Here is a 15,648-nt window from a genome sequence, read left to right as displayed (position 1 = left end):
TGGAAAGGCATTCTTATTTCATACCACTTTCCATTATGTATGGACACAAGAGAAAGTGTGTAGCAAATCCCCTAACAGCATATGAAAAGCAGCAAAATATTTGAGTTTCAGCCAACTACGGCAAACTGAAGAGTAGGTCCTCTGGACTAATTTTAGTCTATTGATTTCAGTAGGTCTAATCTGACCTAGTTGGGTGCAACCCTTTTTTAACTTGTTGTAAGGGTTTGTTGTTGTTGTTGTTGTTGGCCTTTGCCCTGAAAGCAGGGGGTATACACTTATTACATAAATAAGACCAGATCTAAGAATACAGTGGTACCTTGGGTTACATACGCTTCAGGTTACAGACTCCGCTAACCCAGAAATATTACCTCAGGTTAAGAACTTTGCTTCAGGATGAGAACAGAAATCGTACTCCGGTGGCGCAGCGGAAGCAGGAGGCCCCATTAGCTAAAGTGTTGCTTCAGGTTAAGAACAGTTTCAGGTTAAGAACGGACCTCCAGAACGAATTAAGTACTTAACCCGAGGTACCACTGTACTTGTGTGGAGGAAAGAGTGAGGAGTTGGGTTATGTGTCACTCCATGAAAATGCCTTGTTTAAATAAATCCTTGATGTCCATTGTTTATTCCTATACATTCCTGATCCACCAATAACAGCCTGCAATATCCCCTACTGATCATCTGCCAATGAAAATCCCATTAGGAAATCCCATTTTCCCAGTGCATCTATTGCAATAAGAGGTGCTAGGCATACTGTGCTTTCCAGAATGTTATGAACACCTACTGGATAGTGTTTGTGGCATCATTGATGATAATACATTCTTTTTGTGTCTTCATCATTTCTGAATAGTTTTTAAAACGGTTATTTAAAACTAGCCTTTAGTTGTTTTATACTGTGTATGTTTTCAGAGGTTGAGCGTTCGCACGTGTACCAATGCTGTCCTAGCAATCATGCTGCCCTTCAATATGGAAAAAGCTAGTGAACAACTGCATAGTTATCACCTCTGCCATAATTTCCACAAACTCTTTGCCATTTTAACATATAGTTCTGCAGCAGTTGAGCACACAGGCCCCAAATGTATATTTTTGTGTGGTCCCAAGCTCAATACAAGTCAATTGACAAGTTTTAATGGATTTGAATGCTGTTGTTAACTTTAATATATGCAAAGGAGAGGTTCCCCATTGGTGGCAACCCTGGGAAAAGGAGCGATAAAGCTGTAGCAGAGAGTGTAATGGAAAGAGTAGCTGAATCCTCCCAGGAACTGGGTGTATTTGACTGGAATGTGGTAGACCTCAATTCAAGTACATCCCTGGTCTACGCAGGTTGCTTCCCGTTGGCCTCTGTTTCCCTTCTGTAAAATGGGAATAATAGTAGTCTACATCAGAGGGCCATTATGAGGATAGGTCACACTGAACCCGGGACAATAAGATGATTACTGAGCATTCATTCCGATTTTGTTTGCAGAGAGGTGTGATAACTGTCCCAAAACAAGTGCTAGCCAGTTTCCAGTGCCTTTCCCCTTCACTTTCCATATCGCAAAAAGCCGGCTCTCTGGGGAAAGCGGGTTTGTTACGCAGGCCCTCCCAAGCAACAATAATCGGGGAACCTAAATGTGTCTTGTTTGCGACTGAATCCCACTCTGAAACGGCGATAGTCTGGATGCGCTCCCCTGTCCCATTTTTTTTTAAAGCGAATATAGCTCTAAGCTGGAAATAGTGAAGAGGTGCTGCCAGACAGAGATGCCGAATAACGCAAAGGCGTTATTTGAATGCATGCCACCATGCTAGCGCGCAACGCGGGGCGCAGATTCTCCGCTTTCCCCTAAGTGGCTGCACCAAGCAGTGCGTAAAGAGGAGCGCCCCTCCGGAGTTGCGCGCTGCTCCTTGCGCCCTCTGGTCCAGGCGTTGCGCTCGCCCACCCCCAGCCGGAGGAGCCTCGTTGGGCTCCGGGTAAGGGCAGCTCCCCCCGGAGGTCGCTCCCGCGCGCATCCTCACCTTTCTCGCCGCCCTGGATGGCGCGCACCACGTCCTCGGCGTACTTGGCGCTCTCGTCGAAGGCGAAGTCGTCCAGGTGGAAGCCGGCGTCGCGGAAGACCACATGGACGCCCTCGGCGGCGAAGAAGCAGCTGCGCTGCTCCTTGTCTTCGTGGTAGACCAGCAGCACCCGGTTCCAGTTGTGGTGGCGGAAGAGCGCCAGGAACATCTCGCCCATCTTGGCGTAGCCCGGAGACACCCGGGTCAGGTGCGAGTACTCGCCCGTCTTGGTGCCGAAGCCGGCGGCCAAGGCGCCGGCCGAGATCATGGGCAGGTTCCAGTGCGAGGCCAGGCGCGCCACGGGCGCGGCCGCGTACTCGCACACGGGGCCCAGCAGCAGGTCCGGCCACTGGCCGCTCAAGGCCACCATGTCCACCAGGCTGAACAACGCCCCGTTGCCGCAATCCGAGTCGTTGTAGAAGAGCCGGAACTTGTAGCCCGCCGGCAGGAGCGTCCCGTTCGCCTCCAGGCGCCGCACCGCGTACTCGACGGCCGGCTTGACCCGCGCCAGGGAAAACAGGTACGCGTTGTCCTTGGGGAGAAGCACCAGCACCCGCAGCGCTTTCTCCTCCTCCGCCTCCTCCTCCGCCTCCTGCACACCCGGGCGGCGGCTGCTGCTGCTGCTGCTGCTGCCGCCGGCGAGGAGCAGCCAAGCCATCAGGCTGCAAGAAAAGCAGCCGAGGAAGAAAAAGGACGGCATGGTTGCGATGCAAAAGGGAAAAAAGAACTCGGAGAGGGGTGGGAAAGCACTCCTGAATGCACGGGAACTACGTACCCAAAGATGCGAGAAGAGCGCGCGCCAGGAAAAGAAACCCCTGCAAAGTTTGTATGGATCCAGCAACAAGGAGCGCCTCGTCTTTTCTCTCTCGCTCTCTCTCCCTCTCTCGTCTTGATGCCTAGCAGGGAATGTGTTGCTTTTTCTTTTTTAAAAAAGGGGGGATGTTTTGCAACTCAACTACAACTCTCCCGCGACTTATCCCTGATGCTGCGATGGTGGCGGGGGCGCCAAGAGCATCTCCTCCTCCTTCTTCTTCTCCCCTTTCTTCTTCTTCTTCCTCCCCCTCCTCCCCCGTCCCCCGTCTCTCTGCCTCCTGAGTGATCTCGGTGGACCTCCGTTGCTCCTCCTGGTCTCATAGCCTCTGTTTAAATAGGGTGGCAGCAGCCCGCGCGCCTGGTCGCCACACACATGGCGCGGCGAGGCCGGGTTTGAGCTGGAGGTGGGGGGGGGGGTGCGTGGGAGGAGACCGCCATTGACGCCCCTTGCCTGCCGGTGGCCCCGCCCCCTGCTCTGCCCCGCCCCCCTGGCCGCAGCGCGCGCCTCCGGACGCCCTCTCGGGCTTCCGCCACTTTGTTCTGGACTGCAAAAACGAGGACGACCCGGTGGGCAAACGGCGAGGAAAGTGAGCCGCGATTTCCCCTCCTTTTTCCGGGAGAGAGGGGGGTAGGGGGTGGGGGTGGGGTGCTGCATGCCTGCGTGCCCCGAGGGTTCGCAGATCGAGGGCGCTGCAAACCTGTGCATGGAAGCCCAAGCGGCTGCCCCGACCCCAGTACGACTTCACTTCAAATGCATGGAATGAGAAAGGTCCGTTGCAAAGTTTCAAGGGGCGCTGCTTTGCACAGCGGCATGGATGCAATTAGGTGCAGGGCAGCAAAGAGGGGGCGGACTTCCCTAGGCTTAAAAGCTGCATTGTATGCAGATGTTCGGATTGCAATGAAGTCAGTCCCTCTCTCTCTCTCTCATCGGTCCTCCCACTTTGAACTATCGCCTGCTTCGCGGATCAGCGGGACTGGTTGCTAGCTTGTTTACGAGCCGAGCAAAAACAGTAGGCGTGCAGTCAGGGGATGCGTGTGCCTCTTCAGGGGAACAAACGGCCAGCACACAATGCTGGCTAGGATGTCCCCAAGGAGTAGGCAGAGTACCTCACCTTGGGAAGGAGGACTAGGACTCCGGAGCTATAGTCGCAGTTCCTGGCTGTACACATTTAAAGAGTCTCTGCTTCCTGCCACCCTCCAGCTCCCCCATGAGGACTAGAAACTTACTCTTCTTTAATCGGTGCATGAATGTTTGTGGATGTAAAGACTTTCACATTTCTGTTATTTGCATACAAGGAGGTCCTGTGTTAATTTGTCACCTGTTTCTTTGGTAATCACTCGTAGCCGAGTAAGATTGCCTTCTATGAACACGGTTTTAACAGCAGGTGACCGTGGAGGCCGATTCTGGATCCACACATCCTTCCACAGTGGGGACATAGGTTTCTGGGCAGGAATTGATCACAGTGAGGGTTTGCCAAACGTGCCTTCTTCTTAGCACATTTCTCACTTTCATGCTGAGTTTGAGCATCTTCAAAGTCCATGACACTTGGTACAGGCTGTTCTCGAATTGGAGCATTCGCAGGCCAGTGTTTCCCAATTGTCGGTGTTTATGCTACATTTTTTTTAGATTTGCCTTGAGAGAGTCTTTAAACCTCTTTTGTTGACCAGCAGCATTACGCTTTCCATGTCCCACCCAGTGGCTAGACCACTGAGAAAAGGATTTCTGACTACAGTACATGAGACTTTGGCCTGATCCAGCAGGGCTCTTACTTTCTTCATTTCAGTGAGATGGACATGTAAGTAAGGTATACTTTGGAAACATTTCCGCACATGATAATAATTAATTTTATTTCATTAGAATATTTATACTTCCTATTAGAAGTTCAAATGTCCCTTCATCCTATTAGATTTCAGGGAAGTGTACATGGAATCATATACAGTACAACACAAAAATAAAGATCAATATGTATTTTAAACATTTATCACTTTGTAGATTTATCATGTCTTGCGATATATGGGGTTTCCTCCGCCTGATCACATGCAATGAGGAGTCACTATCCTGACTTTTTGACGGCAGTGCTGATTTGCCACCTGCAACAAAGACCAAGGTGTCAAGCACAAACTAAGTGATTTAATTGAAAGCAGCCTCAGTTGCAAGCTACACTTCACTGTAAATGAGGTCGCTGCGTTAAGGAAGGCATGGCTGTAACAAGAATCCCCTCTATTTCCAATGTTCAGGCTAAGTATCAAGTATACCGCATTACATTTTGTTGCAAATCCCACATGTTGTGGACTAATTGAATGATTCCAAATTTTATAAGAGGAGCCGGAAGGATAAGATATATTCTGCTTTTTGGCTATGACAGGGAAAATCCAGCAAGATAATTCAGTCCCTACAGAAAGCACACACAGTGCTTCTTTCCAATATGCATCTGTGTAGCAAATCTAGTCAATGGAGAAGGTTCATGTACAAGAGAAGTCTGAGCAGCTCCACAATTTACAGAGCAAACAGTTTCCTGCTATAAAGAAACATGGCTGCTGAGTGACATTTTCGGTATTTATTGTGTATGAATGACATTTTCAGCGTTTATTTTCGGCAAGTTTCTAATTAAAAGCAGCATGAAAGTGAGTCTCCAAGTGTTTCCTTTCCCAGCAGAAAGAGCTTGTGTTTTATTTTTAAATCAGCATTTTCCATGAAGGAAAAAAAAAACACATTTGGTTTTGAGTACATTTAGAATGATGTTCTCTAAGCAACAATTCTCAAACTGTATTCTATTATAATTTATGGAAACCATGGGGGAATGTGTTGCTGGCTTCAGTAGGATATTAATTAAGTTGTTGCAATGTCACCTTTCCAATATGCACAAAATGTCCAAAGCACTTCACAAAAATGAAAAATGATGGGAGTCCACTGAAATCAACAGAAGTACTCCTGAGTAAGTTGTTTGACTACTGGTACGTAATTAAGGCTGTAGCAATCCAAGTCCCTTGTAGCTGGGAGTAAACCCAATTGAACTGAATGGGATTTACTCAGTAAGATACAGGATTGTACTTTTAAAACATTCACTAAGAATGAATGCTTCATAAAAATAATCATATGGTGATTTGCTAATTTCTGATAAGGGAGAACAATGTGCAACACAGCCATTTACCATTATACTGAAGTCAGTTACGTGTTGCAGTGGAAATCTCTGTAGTTCCTTATGCCAGCATTACACAGACTGATTTATTTATATTTTGTTAGTAGTCAAAAATTCTAGGTTCTTTTACAGATATCTTGTTGCAATGGCCCAAGAATCCCTGCAAAAATTATTTCATTTATTCCCTTATTTTAGATGGTAGAGGGCTTTCAGAAAATAATCGGCTCTGGAAAAGCTTTCTGTGGACAGGGCGGGTGGCAGGAAAGGGAATTACTACAGCTTGCTGCTGTAGCGATTCAGCCTCACCTCTAAGAAATCTACAGAAACAGAAAACTCTGCACCCTCCCAGAGTTTACAATGTTCCAGATTCTATGCTTATTTGGTCTTTGAATTCACATCAATTTTTAAAAGTCCTTAATACAGGCTTCCTCTAACTCGGCCCTCCAGATGTGTTGAGACTACAATTCCCATCATCCCTGACCACAGGCCCTGCTAGCTAGGGATCATGGAAGTTGTAGGCCAAAAAACATCTGGAGGGCCGAGTTTGAGGAAGCCTGAGTTAATAGTATCAGTACTGAGAACATGGACCGACTTTGAAGTAAAGCCATCCACAGGGATGCCATAATGGCTGCTTAAAGCAGTAAGATCAGACATGTCTAATTGTCTAATTGTGTCGCAGAGGAAGTCCTGAAGGAGGCTGTGGTGAGGCCCTTATTAAAAGGTGTCTCTCCTTGACCCCGGCAGAACTAATAACTATTGCCCTATATCCAGCCTTGTAAACCTTAGTAAGGTGAACATGTGATGCAGCTCCAGGATTTGCTGAGCCAAACATTATTTGGATCCATTTCCAGACTGGTTTTAGGTCCAGTCTGGGAACTGCCTAGGTTGTCTTGAGTGACCTGGGTTGAGTGATGGACTGGGGAAGTGTTACTGCGTTAGAAACTGTTCGTTGTACTTGCATTTACATATTTCTAAGTGGCGTACGTAAAATGTTAAGAAATGTTCAAAGAATAAAAACAGTTAAAATTCATCACAAAAGAAAATGACTTTCAATAGAAGAGCAGGATACAAATACATTGTCACATTGTGGATTATACAAACTCAGTGTGGAAAAGCTACATACAAATATCAAACCAAGCCAAATGTAACGGCATCAATGACAGTCAAAACTAGGGACGGTATACAGCAGAGCTTTCCAAACTTTTCACGTTGAAGACACACTTTTTAGACATGCATCATTCTGCCACCATAACCAGTTCTGTCATGTCTGGATAAGCTTGTTTGTTGGTCCTCATCCAGCTCATACCTTCAATCCCACATATCCTCAGAGAATCCTGATAAGAAAGGATTTGAAAAGAATCATTGCCTTTTTAAGACCTGCATATTGATTGCTATATTGACGATACCATACTCCAGGCTTCCAAATGATCTTTCCCAGCAGTTGCATGTAGATATTAAAAAGTACCAGGGATAAGATGGCACTGGGAGATACTCCACAGGTCAGAGCCCCTGGGAGAGAGTAGCAGACACTTAGTGCTACTTTCTGGTAGCTAACTACTGCAAAGTAGTATCCCCCCAAATTAAAGTAAATTGGCAGTCTAGGAAGATTAGATGGTTCTATTGTATCAAATACCTCTGGGAGGTCTTTGAATATTAGTATGGTCACACTCCTGCCCAGTTCCACATAAGGATCATCAGCTAAGCAAATCAGTCATTAACCTCACTCTGAATTAGTGTTTCCCAAAGGGGGCTGTTTTTGAATTATGGTGCTGGAGGAGACTCTTGAGAGTCCCATGGACTGCAAGAAGATCAAACCTCTCCATTCTCAAGGAAATCAGCCCTGAGTGCTCACTGGAAGGACAGATCCTGAAGCTGAGACTCCAATCCTTTGGCCACCTCATGAGAAGAGAAGACTCCCTGGAAAAGACCCTGATGTTGGGAAAGATGGAGGGCACAAGGAGAAGGGGACGACAGAGGATGAGATGGTTGGACAGTGTTCTCGAAGCTACCAGCATGAGTTTGACCAAACTGCGGGAGGCAGTGGAAGACAGGAGTGCCTGGCGTGCTCTGGTCCAGGGGGTCACGAAGAGTTGGGCACGCCTAAACGACTAAACAACAACAACAAGAAAAGGGGGCTGTGGGATTAGCAGGGTGCCGAGGCAAGCGGGTGGCAGAGAGGTGTTGGATGTGTAAAAGACTATCAAGACTTTGAAAAGCTGGTATCACCAGATCAAGTTCATCAATTTTGTTGAATTAATTACCGGTAAATCATTTTAAATGGCTTTGGAATAAATGTGCAATTAATTGTTACTGATATCTATAGATTTCTCCTTGAGGCTTAATTGTTTTCTTGTTTTATTACAAGCTGTGAGGGCATAATGTATAGCTATTAGGCCTGAATTCCAATCAAAATCGAGATTCAGCTGAAAACCAGAATTGCAGCTCCAAATCAAATACTGAACATGTTATTATTTCCTTGTATGTAGAACATAATGAAATACCAGCAGAGTGACAATCAGAAATATTTGGGGAAATAAGATATAAAATAAGATGCAGAAGGGCAAAGGTCAAGAGAACTTTACAGGAATTACATTTCAGCATTTATTACTACAAATTATTTCAAAATGATCTAGGAATTTGCCATTAAAACAACACCCTAAACTTTCTAAATACACTATCAGGTGTGAGTTTATTGTGCAATCAGTGCTGCTCATGCATGCATCATTATTATTTTTGGCAGCATCTGCACAACAGCCATGCTATCAAAATTCCAGCCCATGCTTTTTAAATATTTTTTTAATCTGGATTTCCCCTTTATGCAAAAATAAATAAACAAAATAAAATCCAGTAAATTAAAATAACCTTTTATATATCTACTACAGGCACTGCTGATGTGTAAACTTGTTAGCATTTTTATTTTTATTGATGGGCAGTTTGTCACATGTGTGGTAAGGTTTCAGCACCCCCACTTCCATTTGCTACTTGCTTGAGCACAACCCTAGCTATTTTGTTTCTGAAAGCGCAAACGATAGGATCATTCCTCTCTTTAACAATCTGCACAGGCTGTAGGCATGCTCAACAACTGAATAGGATGAGCTGTTCTCTCAAGATGTCCATCCACTACATAGAAGGGACTACCTTAGAGACTGTCATCTTGTGCTAGAGTGATAAAAAAGATATTTTCTAAACCATTAGAACCAAAACTATAAAATAATCAACAATCCCAGTGCACGTACTGCAACTGCAACTAAACTGACAACGGGGAGGGACAAAAACAAACACCTGTGGATATGTTTCATTAAGCTCTGTCCAGTGGTGTGGATGGCAAGCGGCAGAACAGCAATATATAAGACGGGGGGGGGGGGGAGACACACCAAGGAATGTGTAGAAGCTAGCATGCACACAGAAAAAAACAGATCTGAATGTCCTCTTTGCAATATAACTCCCCCTTATGGAATGTGCCCTTATTTGGAAAAGTGAATGATAAATATGGCAGGAGGATTCCTTACTCAGAAAAAGACACACCACCAAATTGGCATCCTGAGAATGTGAGTTTTGGTGGGTCCAAGTAGAGTCCATCATAAGGCAATATAGCCACACAACTGCTTTTCTATGAGCCTGTTTTTGGAACTCTATGCACGTGTAATGTGACCAGGATTACAACTGGACACATGGCGAATGAATGGCACAACAGCTTCACCAGAAGTGAATCTACTCTGCCCACATTGTCAACACAGCAATTTGGTCATGGAAACTGAAGTTTCAGTGAAATGTCCCTTACGCAATAGTTTCAGCAAGATTAACATGGGGAGATAAATGGGGAGATGCTGAGTGACAATTTTCATTTGTATTAATACAAATTTGCATTCGTTTTCAGCATTTTCTTTTGAAAAATACCAACTATGAAAGCTAGCCATAACAGAAGACATCCAGAAATTCCATATAGAACTAACAAGTGAGACTAGCAAAAAAAAAAAAAGTAACAGCAGGGGCAGGGTTTAAAGTATTGCTATTATTTTAACTTGTGCAAATGGCAGAGTCCCCCCAAATATGCTGATATCATCTTCTTGTTTCTCTCTGCCATTTCTGGCTGTACTGGGGAATTGAGTTTGCCATTAGGAGTGATGGGATATAATACAAAATTACAGTACCACAAAATTATCTGATATTTACCTGGCAGAGCAGCACTCAGGTTGAATCCTCCTATGTATACCACCAAATGATGTAAAGTGGCCAATCATGGGTTTGGCTTGACAAAATACCTTGTAGGCTACTGGCACCTGTCCTAAATTCAGTCTTGTGGTGGTTCAGATTCACCCTAGGATCAGGCTGCCTGTGTTCAATAAATATCATGACTTAAGAGGAAATACCATGTGCTGTTTTTGTTCTTCATTTGTTTCCAGTTTAAAAAAAAAATGAAAGGGAAATACTCTCTGCTTGACACACAGTCATTAAATGTCGAAGGCAGGGAACATTTTCACAGCAGAGGCTTTCATGGATTCACATAAGTTTGTTTTCCCAGGATGTGCATTTGCATTACAAATGCCTGTTCTTCTTTCTCTACTGTATTAGCCACCATAAGAGCTGCAAATGTGATTTAAATGTCTCTTACTAACGGGATCATACGAACACCTTTTCTCATATCCATAGTCTGAAAAAACAAAAGGCACACATAGACAAAAGTTTTACTGAAATAGCTTAAAATTCATTTTCTCTTTTCTTTTTATTTATTAAAATTTTTATTACATTTTCAGTTTACAGAAAAGAAAAAGAAGGACAAACCAGAAAAAAGAAAGAAAGAAAAACAATCCAACTTTCAAAATACATTTTTAGGTTACTAACTGGACTTCCCCACATCTCCCTCACCCTGCGTTCTTTACAATAAACATATCAGCAAATTATTACCTTGTTTCGTATCTTATTTATATCTTTCAGAGTGTTTTACTTCTAAATTTAAAGTACCTTTTGTCAAATATTTATACCTTAAGATAATACATAAAATAACTTTAAATTTCAACTTTTTCTTACTTATAACGTAACTTTCTATTTTCCTAATCTAATTGCAGGAGCTAAAATTTCCAAGTCATGCAGATTCTTAACATTCATACAACTTATAATGTTTTTGTAAATAGTCCTTAAATTTCTTCCAGTCCTCTTCCATTGTCTCTTCTCCCAGATTTCGGATTCTGCCAGTCATTTCAGCCAGTTCCATATAGTCCATCAACTGCGTCTGCCACTCTTCCAGCGTGGGAAGGTCTTGTATCCAACCATAAGAGCTGCAAATGTGATTTAAATGTCTCTTACTAACGGGATCATACGAACACCTTTTCTCATATCCATAGTCTGAAAAAACAAAAGGCACACATAGACAAAAGTTTTACTGAAATAGCTTAAAATTCATTTTCTCTTTTCTTTTTAAAACAAATTTCTCATCAGGTGCTAAAGTATAATAATTCATGAACTACTTTTTCTGGACTGGTTCTGTTGACTTCAGTGGGCCCATTCCAGAACATTTATCCAGCATTTATCAATATGGAAACCAAGTCTTATGAGAATGGTTGAAGGAGTTGGGTACATTTAGCCTGGGAAAGAGGAGTTTGAGAGGAGATATGATAGCCATCTTCAAATATCTAAAGGGCTGCCACAAGCTCTGGTGCAAGCTCTGGAGGGTAGGACCCAAACCAGTGGATTCAAGTTAAGAGAAAGGAGATTCTGGCTAAACATCAGGAAGAACTTTCTGACAGTAAGAACTGCTCAACAGTGGAACAGACTCCCTCGGGACGGTGGACTCTCCTTCCTTGGAGGTTTTTAAGCAGAGGTTCGATGTTATATATGATCTAGTCTAGTGTTTCCCAACCTTGGGCCTCCAGCTGTTTTTGAACTACAATTCCCATCATCCCTGACCACTGGTCTTGCTAGCTAGGGATGATGGGAGTTGTAGTCCAAAAACAGCTGGAGGCCCAAGGTTGGGAAACACTGACTAGTCGATATTCCTGCAAGGGACTGGACTAGATCACTGTTGGGGTCCCTTCCAACCCTACAATTTTATGATTCTATGACATAGAAAAACGAAGATCAGCTACTGAGAAGCAGAACATTGCAGTCTGGTCCTTTGACGCTGCCTGGGTGCCCCTCTTGAACAGACATGGTTTAGCATGTTGCATTGCTTTGTTTTGATTTGATTCTAAAGTCATGTGTGATCCACATATTTTAATATCAAGGGGGAAACTGGCATGGGATGTGGCCTGAATGCTTTAGTCCTAAAATCTGCAGCTTTCTCCAACTCCTTTTGGCAAGTGATTTTCAAATCTCTCCTGAGATGAAAAGAAATGAAAGGATTTGCTGAAAGCAGGGCTCCCCCTAGAGGCTGCTGAGAAGGAAGGCCAAAATGGAGAGCAATATGAAATTGTTACTTCTTTTTTCACACGATTGCACACATTTCCTTTTATATGTTCTAATCTAGATCAGGGATGGGGAAGCTATGGCCCTCCAGATGTTGCTGGATTTCAATTCTCACCATCCCTATTGGCTATGCTGGCTGGAGTTGGTGAGAGTAGAAGCCAAGCAACATCTGGAGGGTCCACAGGTTTTCCCATCTCTCATCTTTATAATAACAGAAAAGTCATACTTCAGAATCATTTGAGCTGCAACATTTAAGGGGCCCTTCTTGCATCTTGCCAGTGATAACAGGGCCCCCACTTTTAGAATTCCCCGCCCCTGGAAATTACCTTCATTGCTGAGTTTCAGATATCAGCTCAAGACATCTATTCCCCCAGACCCTGACACTATAATGGGGCCTGTTGGCATGATTATTTGCTGCAGCCATTGGTATTTGTTAGGGATTCTTATATTGTTGGTGTTAAAGCTTGTTGTTTTATGGGATGTTAAAGACAACTGTTTTATATTGCACTGTTATTATAATGTTGCAAACTGCCCTGTGGTCTTTGATTATTAATTTTCTATTAACATTTTTGATTAATGGTAATAATGATGATGATATGCCTCAGTTAAGTAACCAAAACACAGCCATCCTTCATCAGCCAAAACTGAGCCACCCTTTATACTTCTCTAAATTTTGCCATGCAGTTCTCCCATTTTGTCTCACACAGAAGGGGGCAGATCTTCCCAGCTCTCACCTGGGAGCTTCTCTTTCTCCAGTCTCCCACCCTGAGAAATCTTCCCTTCCCTGCATCTCACACAGGCTCTTTCACCAACCATCCATCAGGTTCTTGTGTGTACCCTCATTAAAGCAGAGTATAGAACAAAAGATGCAGGGTTCTGCATGTGTTTTACACAACAGTACACTAGAAAGTAGAGGGGTGCGGTGGGTTAAACCAGAGAGCCTAGGGCTTGCTGATCAGAAGGTTGGCGGTATGAATCCTCACGACGGGGTGAGCTCCCGTTGCTCGGTCCCTGCTCCTGCCAACCTAGTAGTTCGAAAGCACGTCAAAGTGCAAGTAGATAAATAACCACTCTGGCGGGAAGGTAAACGGCGTTTCCATGCGCTGCTCTGGTTCGCCAGAAGCGGCTTAGTCATGCTGGCCACATGACCTGGAAGCTGTACGCCGGCTCCCTCGGCCAGTAGAGAGAGATGAGCGCCGCAACCCCAGAGTCGGCCACAACTGGACCTAATGATTAGGGGTCCCTTTACCTTTACCTTTTTACACTAGCAAGTATGGTGCTATATGGCATAGCAGGAGTAGTTCATGTTTCTAAACATTCAGGTCGTCATTACAGTGGTGCCTCGCAAGACGAAATTAATTCGTTCCACGAGTTTTTTCGTCTTGCGATTTTTTCGTCTTGCGAAACACGGACTTTGGAAAAGCTTCAAAAATCACCAAAGTCTTCAAAAACCTCAAAAAAGGCTACCACACCGCGTGCTATGAGTTGCTCCTCAAAGTGAATGCACGGTTTTAAGAAAAAGGAAACAAACTTGCAAGACAAAGGAAACAAACTTGCAAGACGCTTTTGTCTTGCGAAGCAAGCCCATAGGGAAATCCGTCTTGCGAAGCAACTCAAAAAATGAAAAACTTTCGTTTTGCGAGTTTTTCGTCTTACGAGGCATTCGTCTTGCGAGGTACCACTGTAAAGTACTTCAGTCCCAACGCTCTGATTTTCCTGGCAAAAGATGATCCTGCGCTAGCATGGAACAGCCAGCAAGGGGGCAGGAGAGAGTACATGCTGCTCAGCTCTCACAAAGAGACCTCCAAAGGCATGATCAACTGAAACGTGGAAGAACTACAGCACTAGTGGGTACAAATGTGGGGGTGTCCTCCTCGCTAAGGACAGCCACAGGCAGCTCTCTGCCTTGATCCACAATTTGCTTTATTTATTTCATTATATGCTGCCCAACGGCCAAAGTGGCTTTTAAGCACTTTAGGAACATAAAACTAATGACCCCAAAATAACAATGAAGGATCACATATAATTAAAACACACAGTGAAATAATTCTATCAATACATTAAAGTAAGCACCCACAATTAAAGTGTGCAACAAAAGAAGCCCGTTAAACATTAAACCGGTTAAAACAGCAATTAAAAGCAGGAGTTTCAGATAAGGAGATCAGAAGAACTTTTGTCTAAACAGGCACGTCTTCAATAATTCCTATGCAATGTTGGCACAATGGATTCGGATGTGATGTGCATATGTTTCATTTGCAACAGCAGAGTAACAATTGATGTAAACAGCCAGAATTGTTCACTTAAATAGAAGACAGGAGAAGAAACAGCAGACAAGAGAAAGATGTTGGATTCCACTACAAGCTGCACTGCTTTGTGTCATTTTTGCAGTAGAAGCCTTTCTCAGAAAGAGCCTTAAGTAAGACAGTCTGGCTAAGCAAAACACAGTAAGTGGGATATAAAAATTGAGTGCTCTGATCAACTCGTTTTTGATCTCTCTGTCCACCTGTAAAATCTCTGTGCAGGATCAGGCTGTTGCCCCCAAACTGGCAGACTGGAAATGTAAAGACTGTGCAGATGCCATATTAAGAGTTAATCCAAACCAAATGTTTCAGTGCACGTTTGAGGTTCAGATCATGAGTCTTAGATCGTGAGTAACACATATGAGACCGTGTGAAACCTGTTTTCTATTTATCCTGGGTGGAAAAACTGGGATCCATTATTAGTCTGAGACCAGCCCCAAACTTTTTGTTGGCATTTGTCTGTCTCAAGAGACAATGAAGTGGGCCTCTGGGGGGTAAAGTCAAACTGCTGAAGAATCACAGCTCCTGCTGTAGCTGCAGAGACAGGTAACTCATAACTTCTGCCTCCCATGTTCGCAGCACCAAAGTGGCCTCCCTGGGATGCAAGCCTGGGCAGTGTGTATGGAGCTCTTGGGCTGCCCAGACAACAAGACCCCACCCCACCCCGTTCTCAGCCAGACTCAGGAAAGTAGAGCTGGAAGGAGGCCTACAAGACACCATCCAACCATCTTAGAGACCCTACTCCAGATTTATGTAGGGTTTACCCCTTAGCTTTTTCTTCTCCCGAAAATATCCTGCAAGGCAGTGGGTAACCCCCCCAAACCACATGAATTTTATTCCTCCCCCCCCAAGAGCAGCAGTGCCTCTCATCAGCTAATTATGTCTCCTTGGAAATATGTTGGACTTTCTTAGTAATCAATCAAAATGATCATATGAACTTCAAATATATATATAAATTTTTA

The 15,648-nt window shown here is 44.2% G+C and overlaps 2 protein-coding genes across 3 annotated transcripts in view; one reads left to right on the top strand and one right to left on the bottom strand.

Annotated features, from left to right (window-relative positions):
• Nucleotides 1-3,256, bottom strand: part of NPR3 (natriuretic peptide receptor 3) — a 54,441-nt gene extending 51,185 nt beyond the window's left edge. For both annotated transcript variants that reach the window (XM_079994947.1, XM_079994948.1), the window contains exon 1: nucleotides 1,993-3,256. In XM_079994947.1, the coding sequence (XP_079851073.1) occupies nucleotides 1,993-2,731 (739 nt within the window). In that variant the 5' untranslated portion in view covers nucleotides 2,732-3,256. The remainder of the gene's footprint in view (nucleotides 1-1,992) is intronic.
• The window catches only part of TARS1 (threonyl-tRNA synthetase 1), a 210,640-nt gene that overhangs the window by 160,570 nt on the left and 34,422 nt on the right, over nucleotides 1-15,648 (top strand). The gene's annotated exons all lie outside the window — the stretch shown is intronic.

This window comes from Podarcis cretensis (genome assembly GCF_951804945.1).
Source record: "Podarcis cretensis genome assembly, chromosome: 11".
Lineage (NCBI taxonomy): Eukaryota > Metazoa > Chordata > Lepidosauria > Squamata > Lacertidae > Podarcis > Podarcis cretensis.
This window is presented reverse-complemented; position numbering and strand designations above follow the sequence as displayed.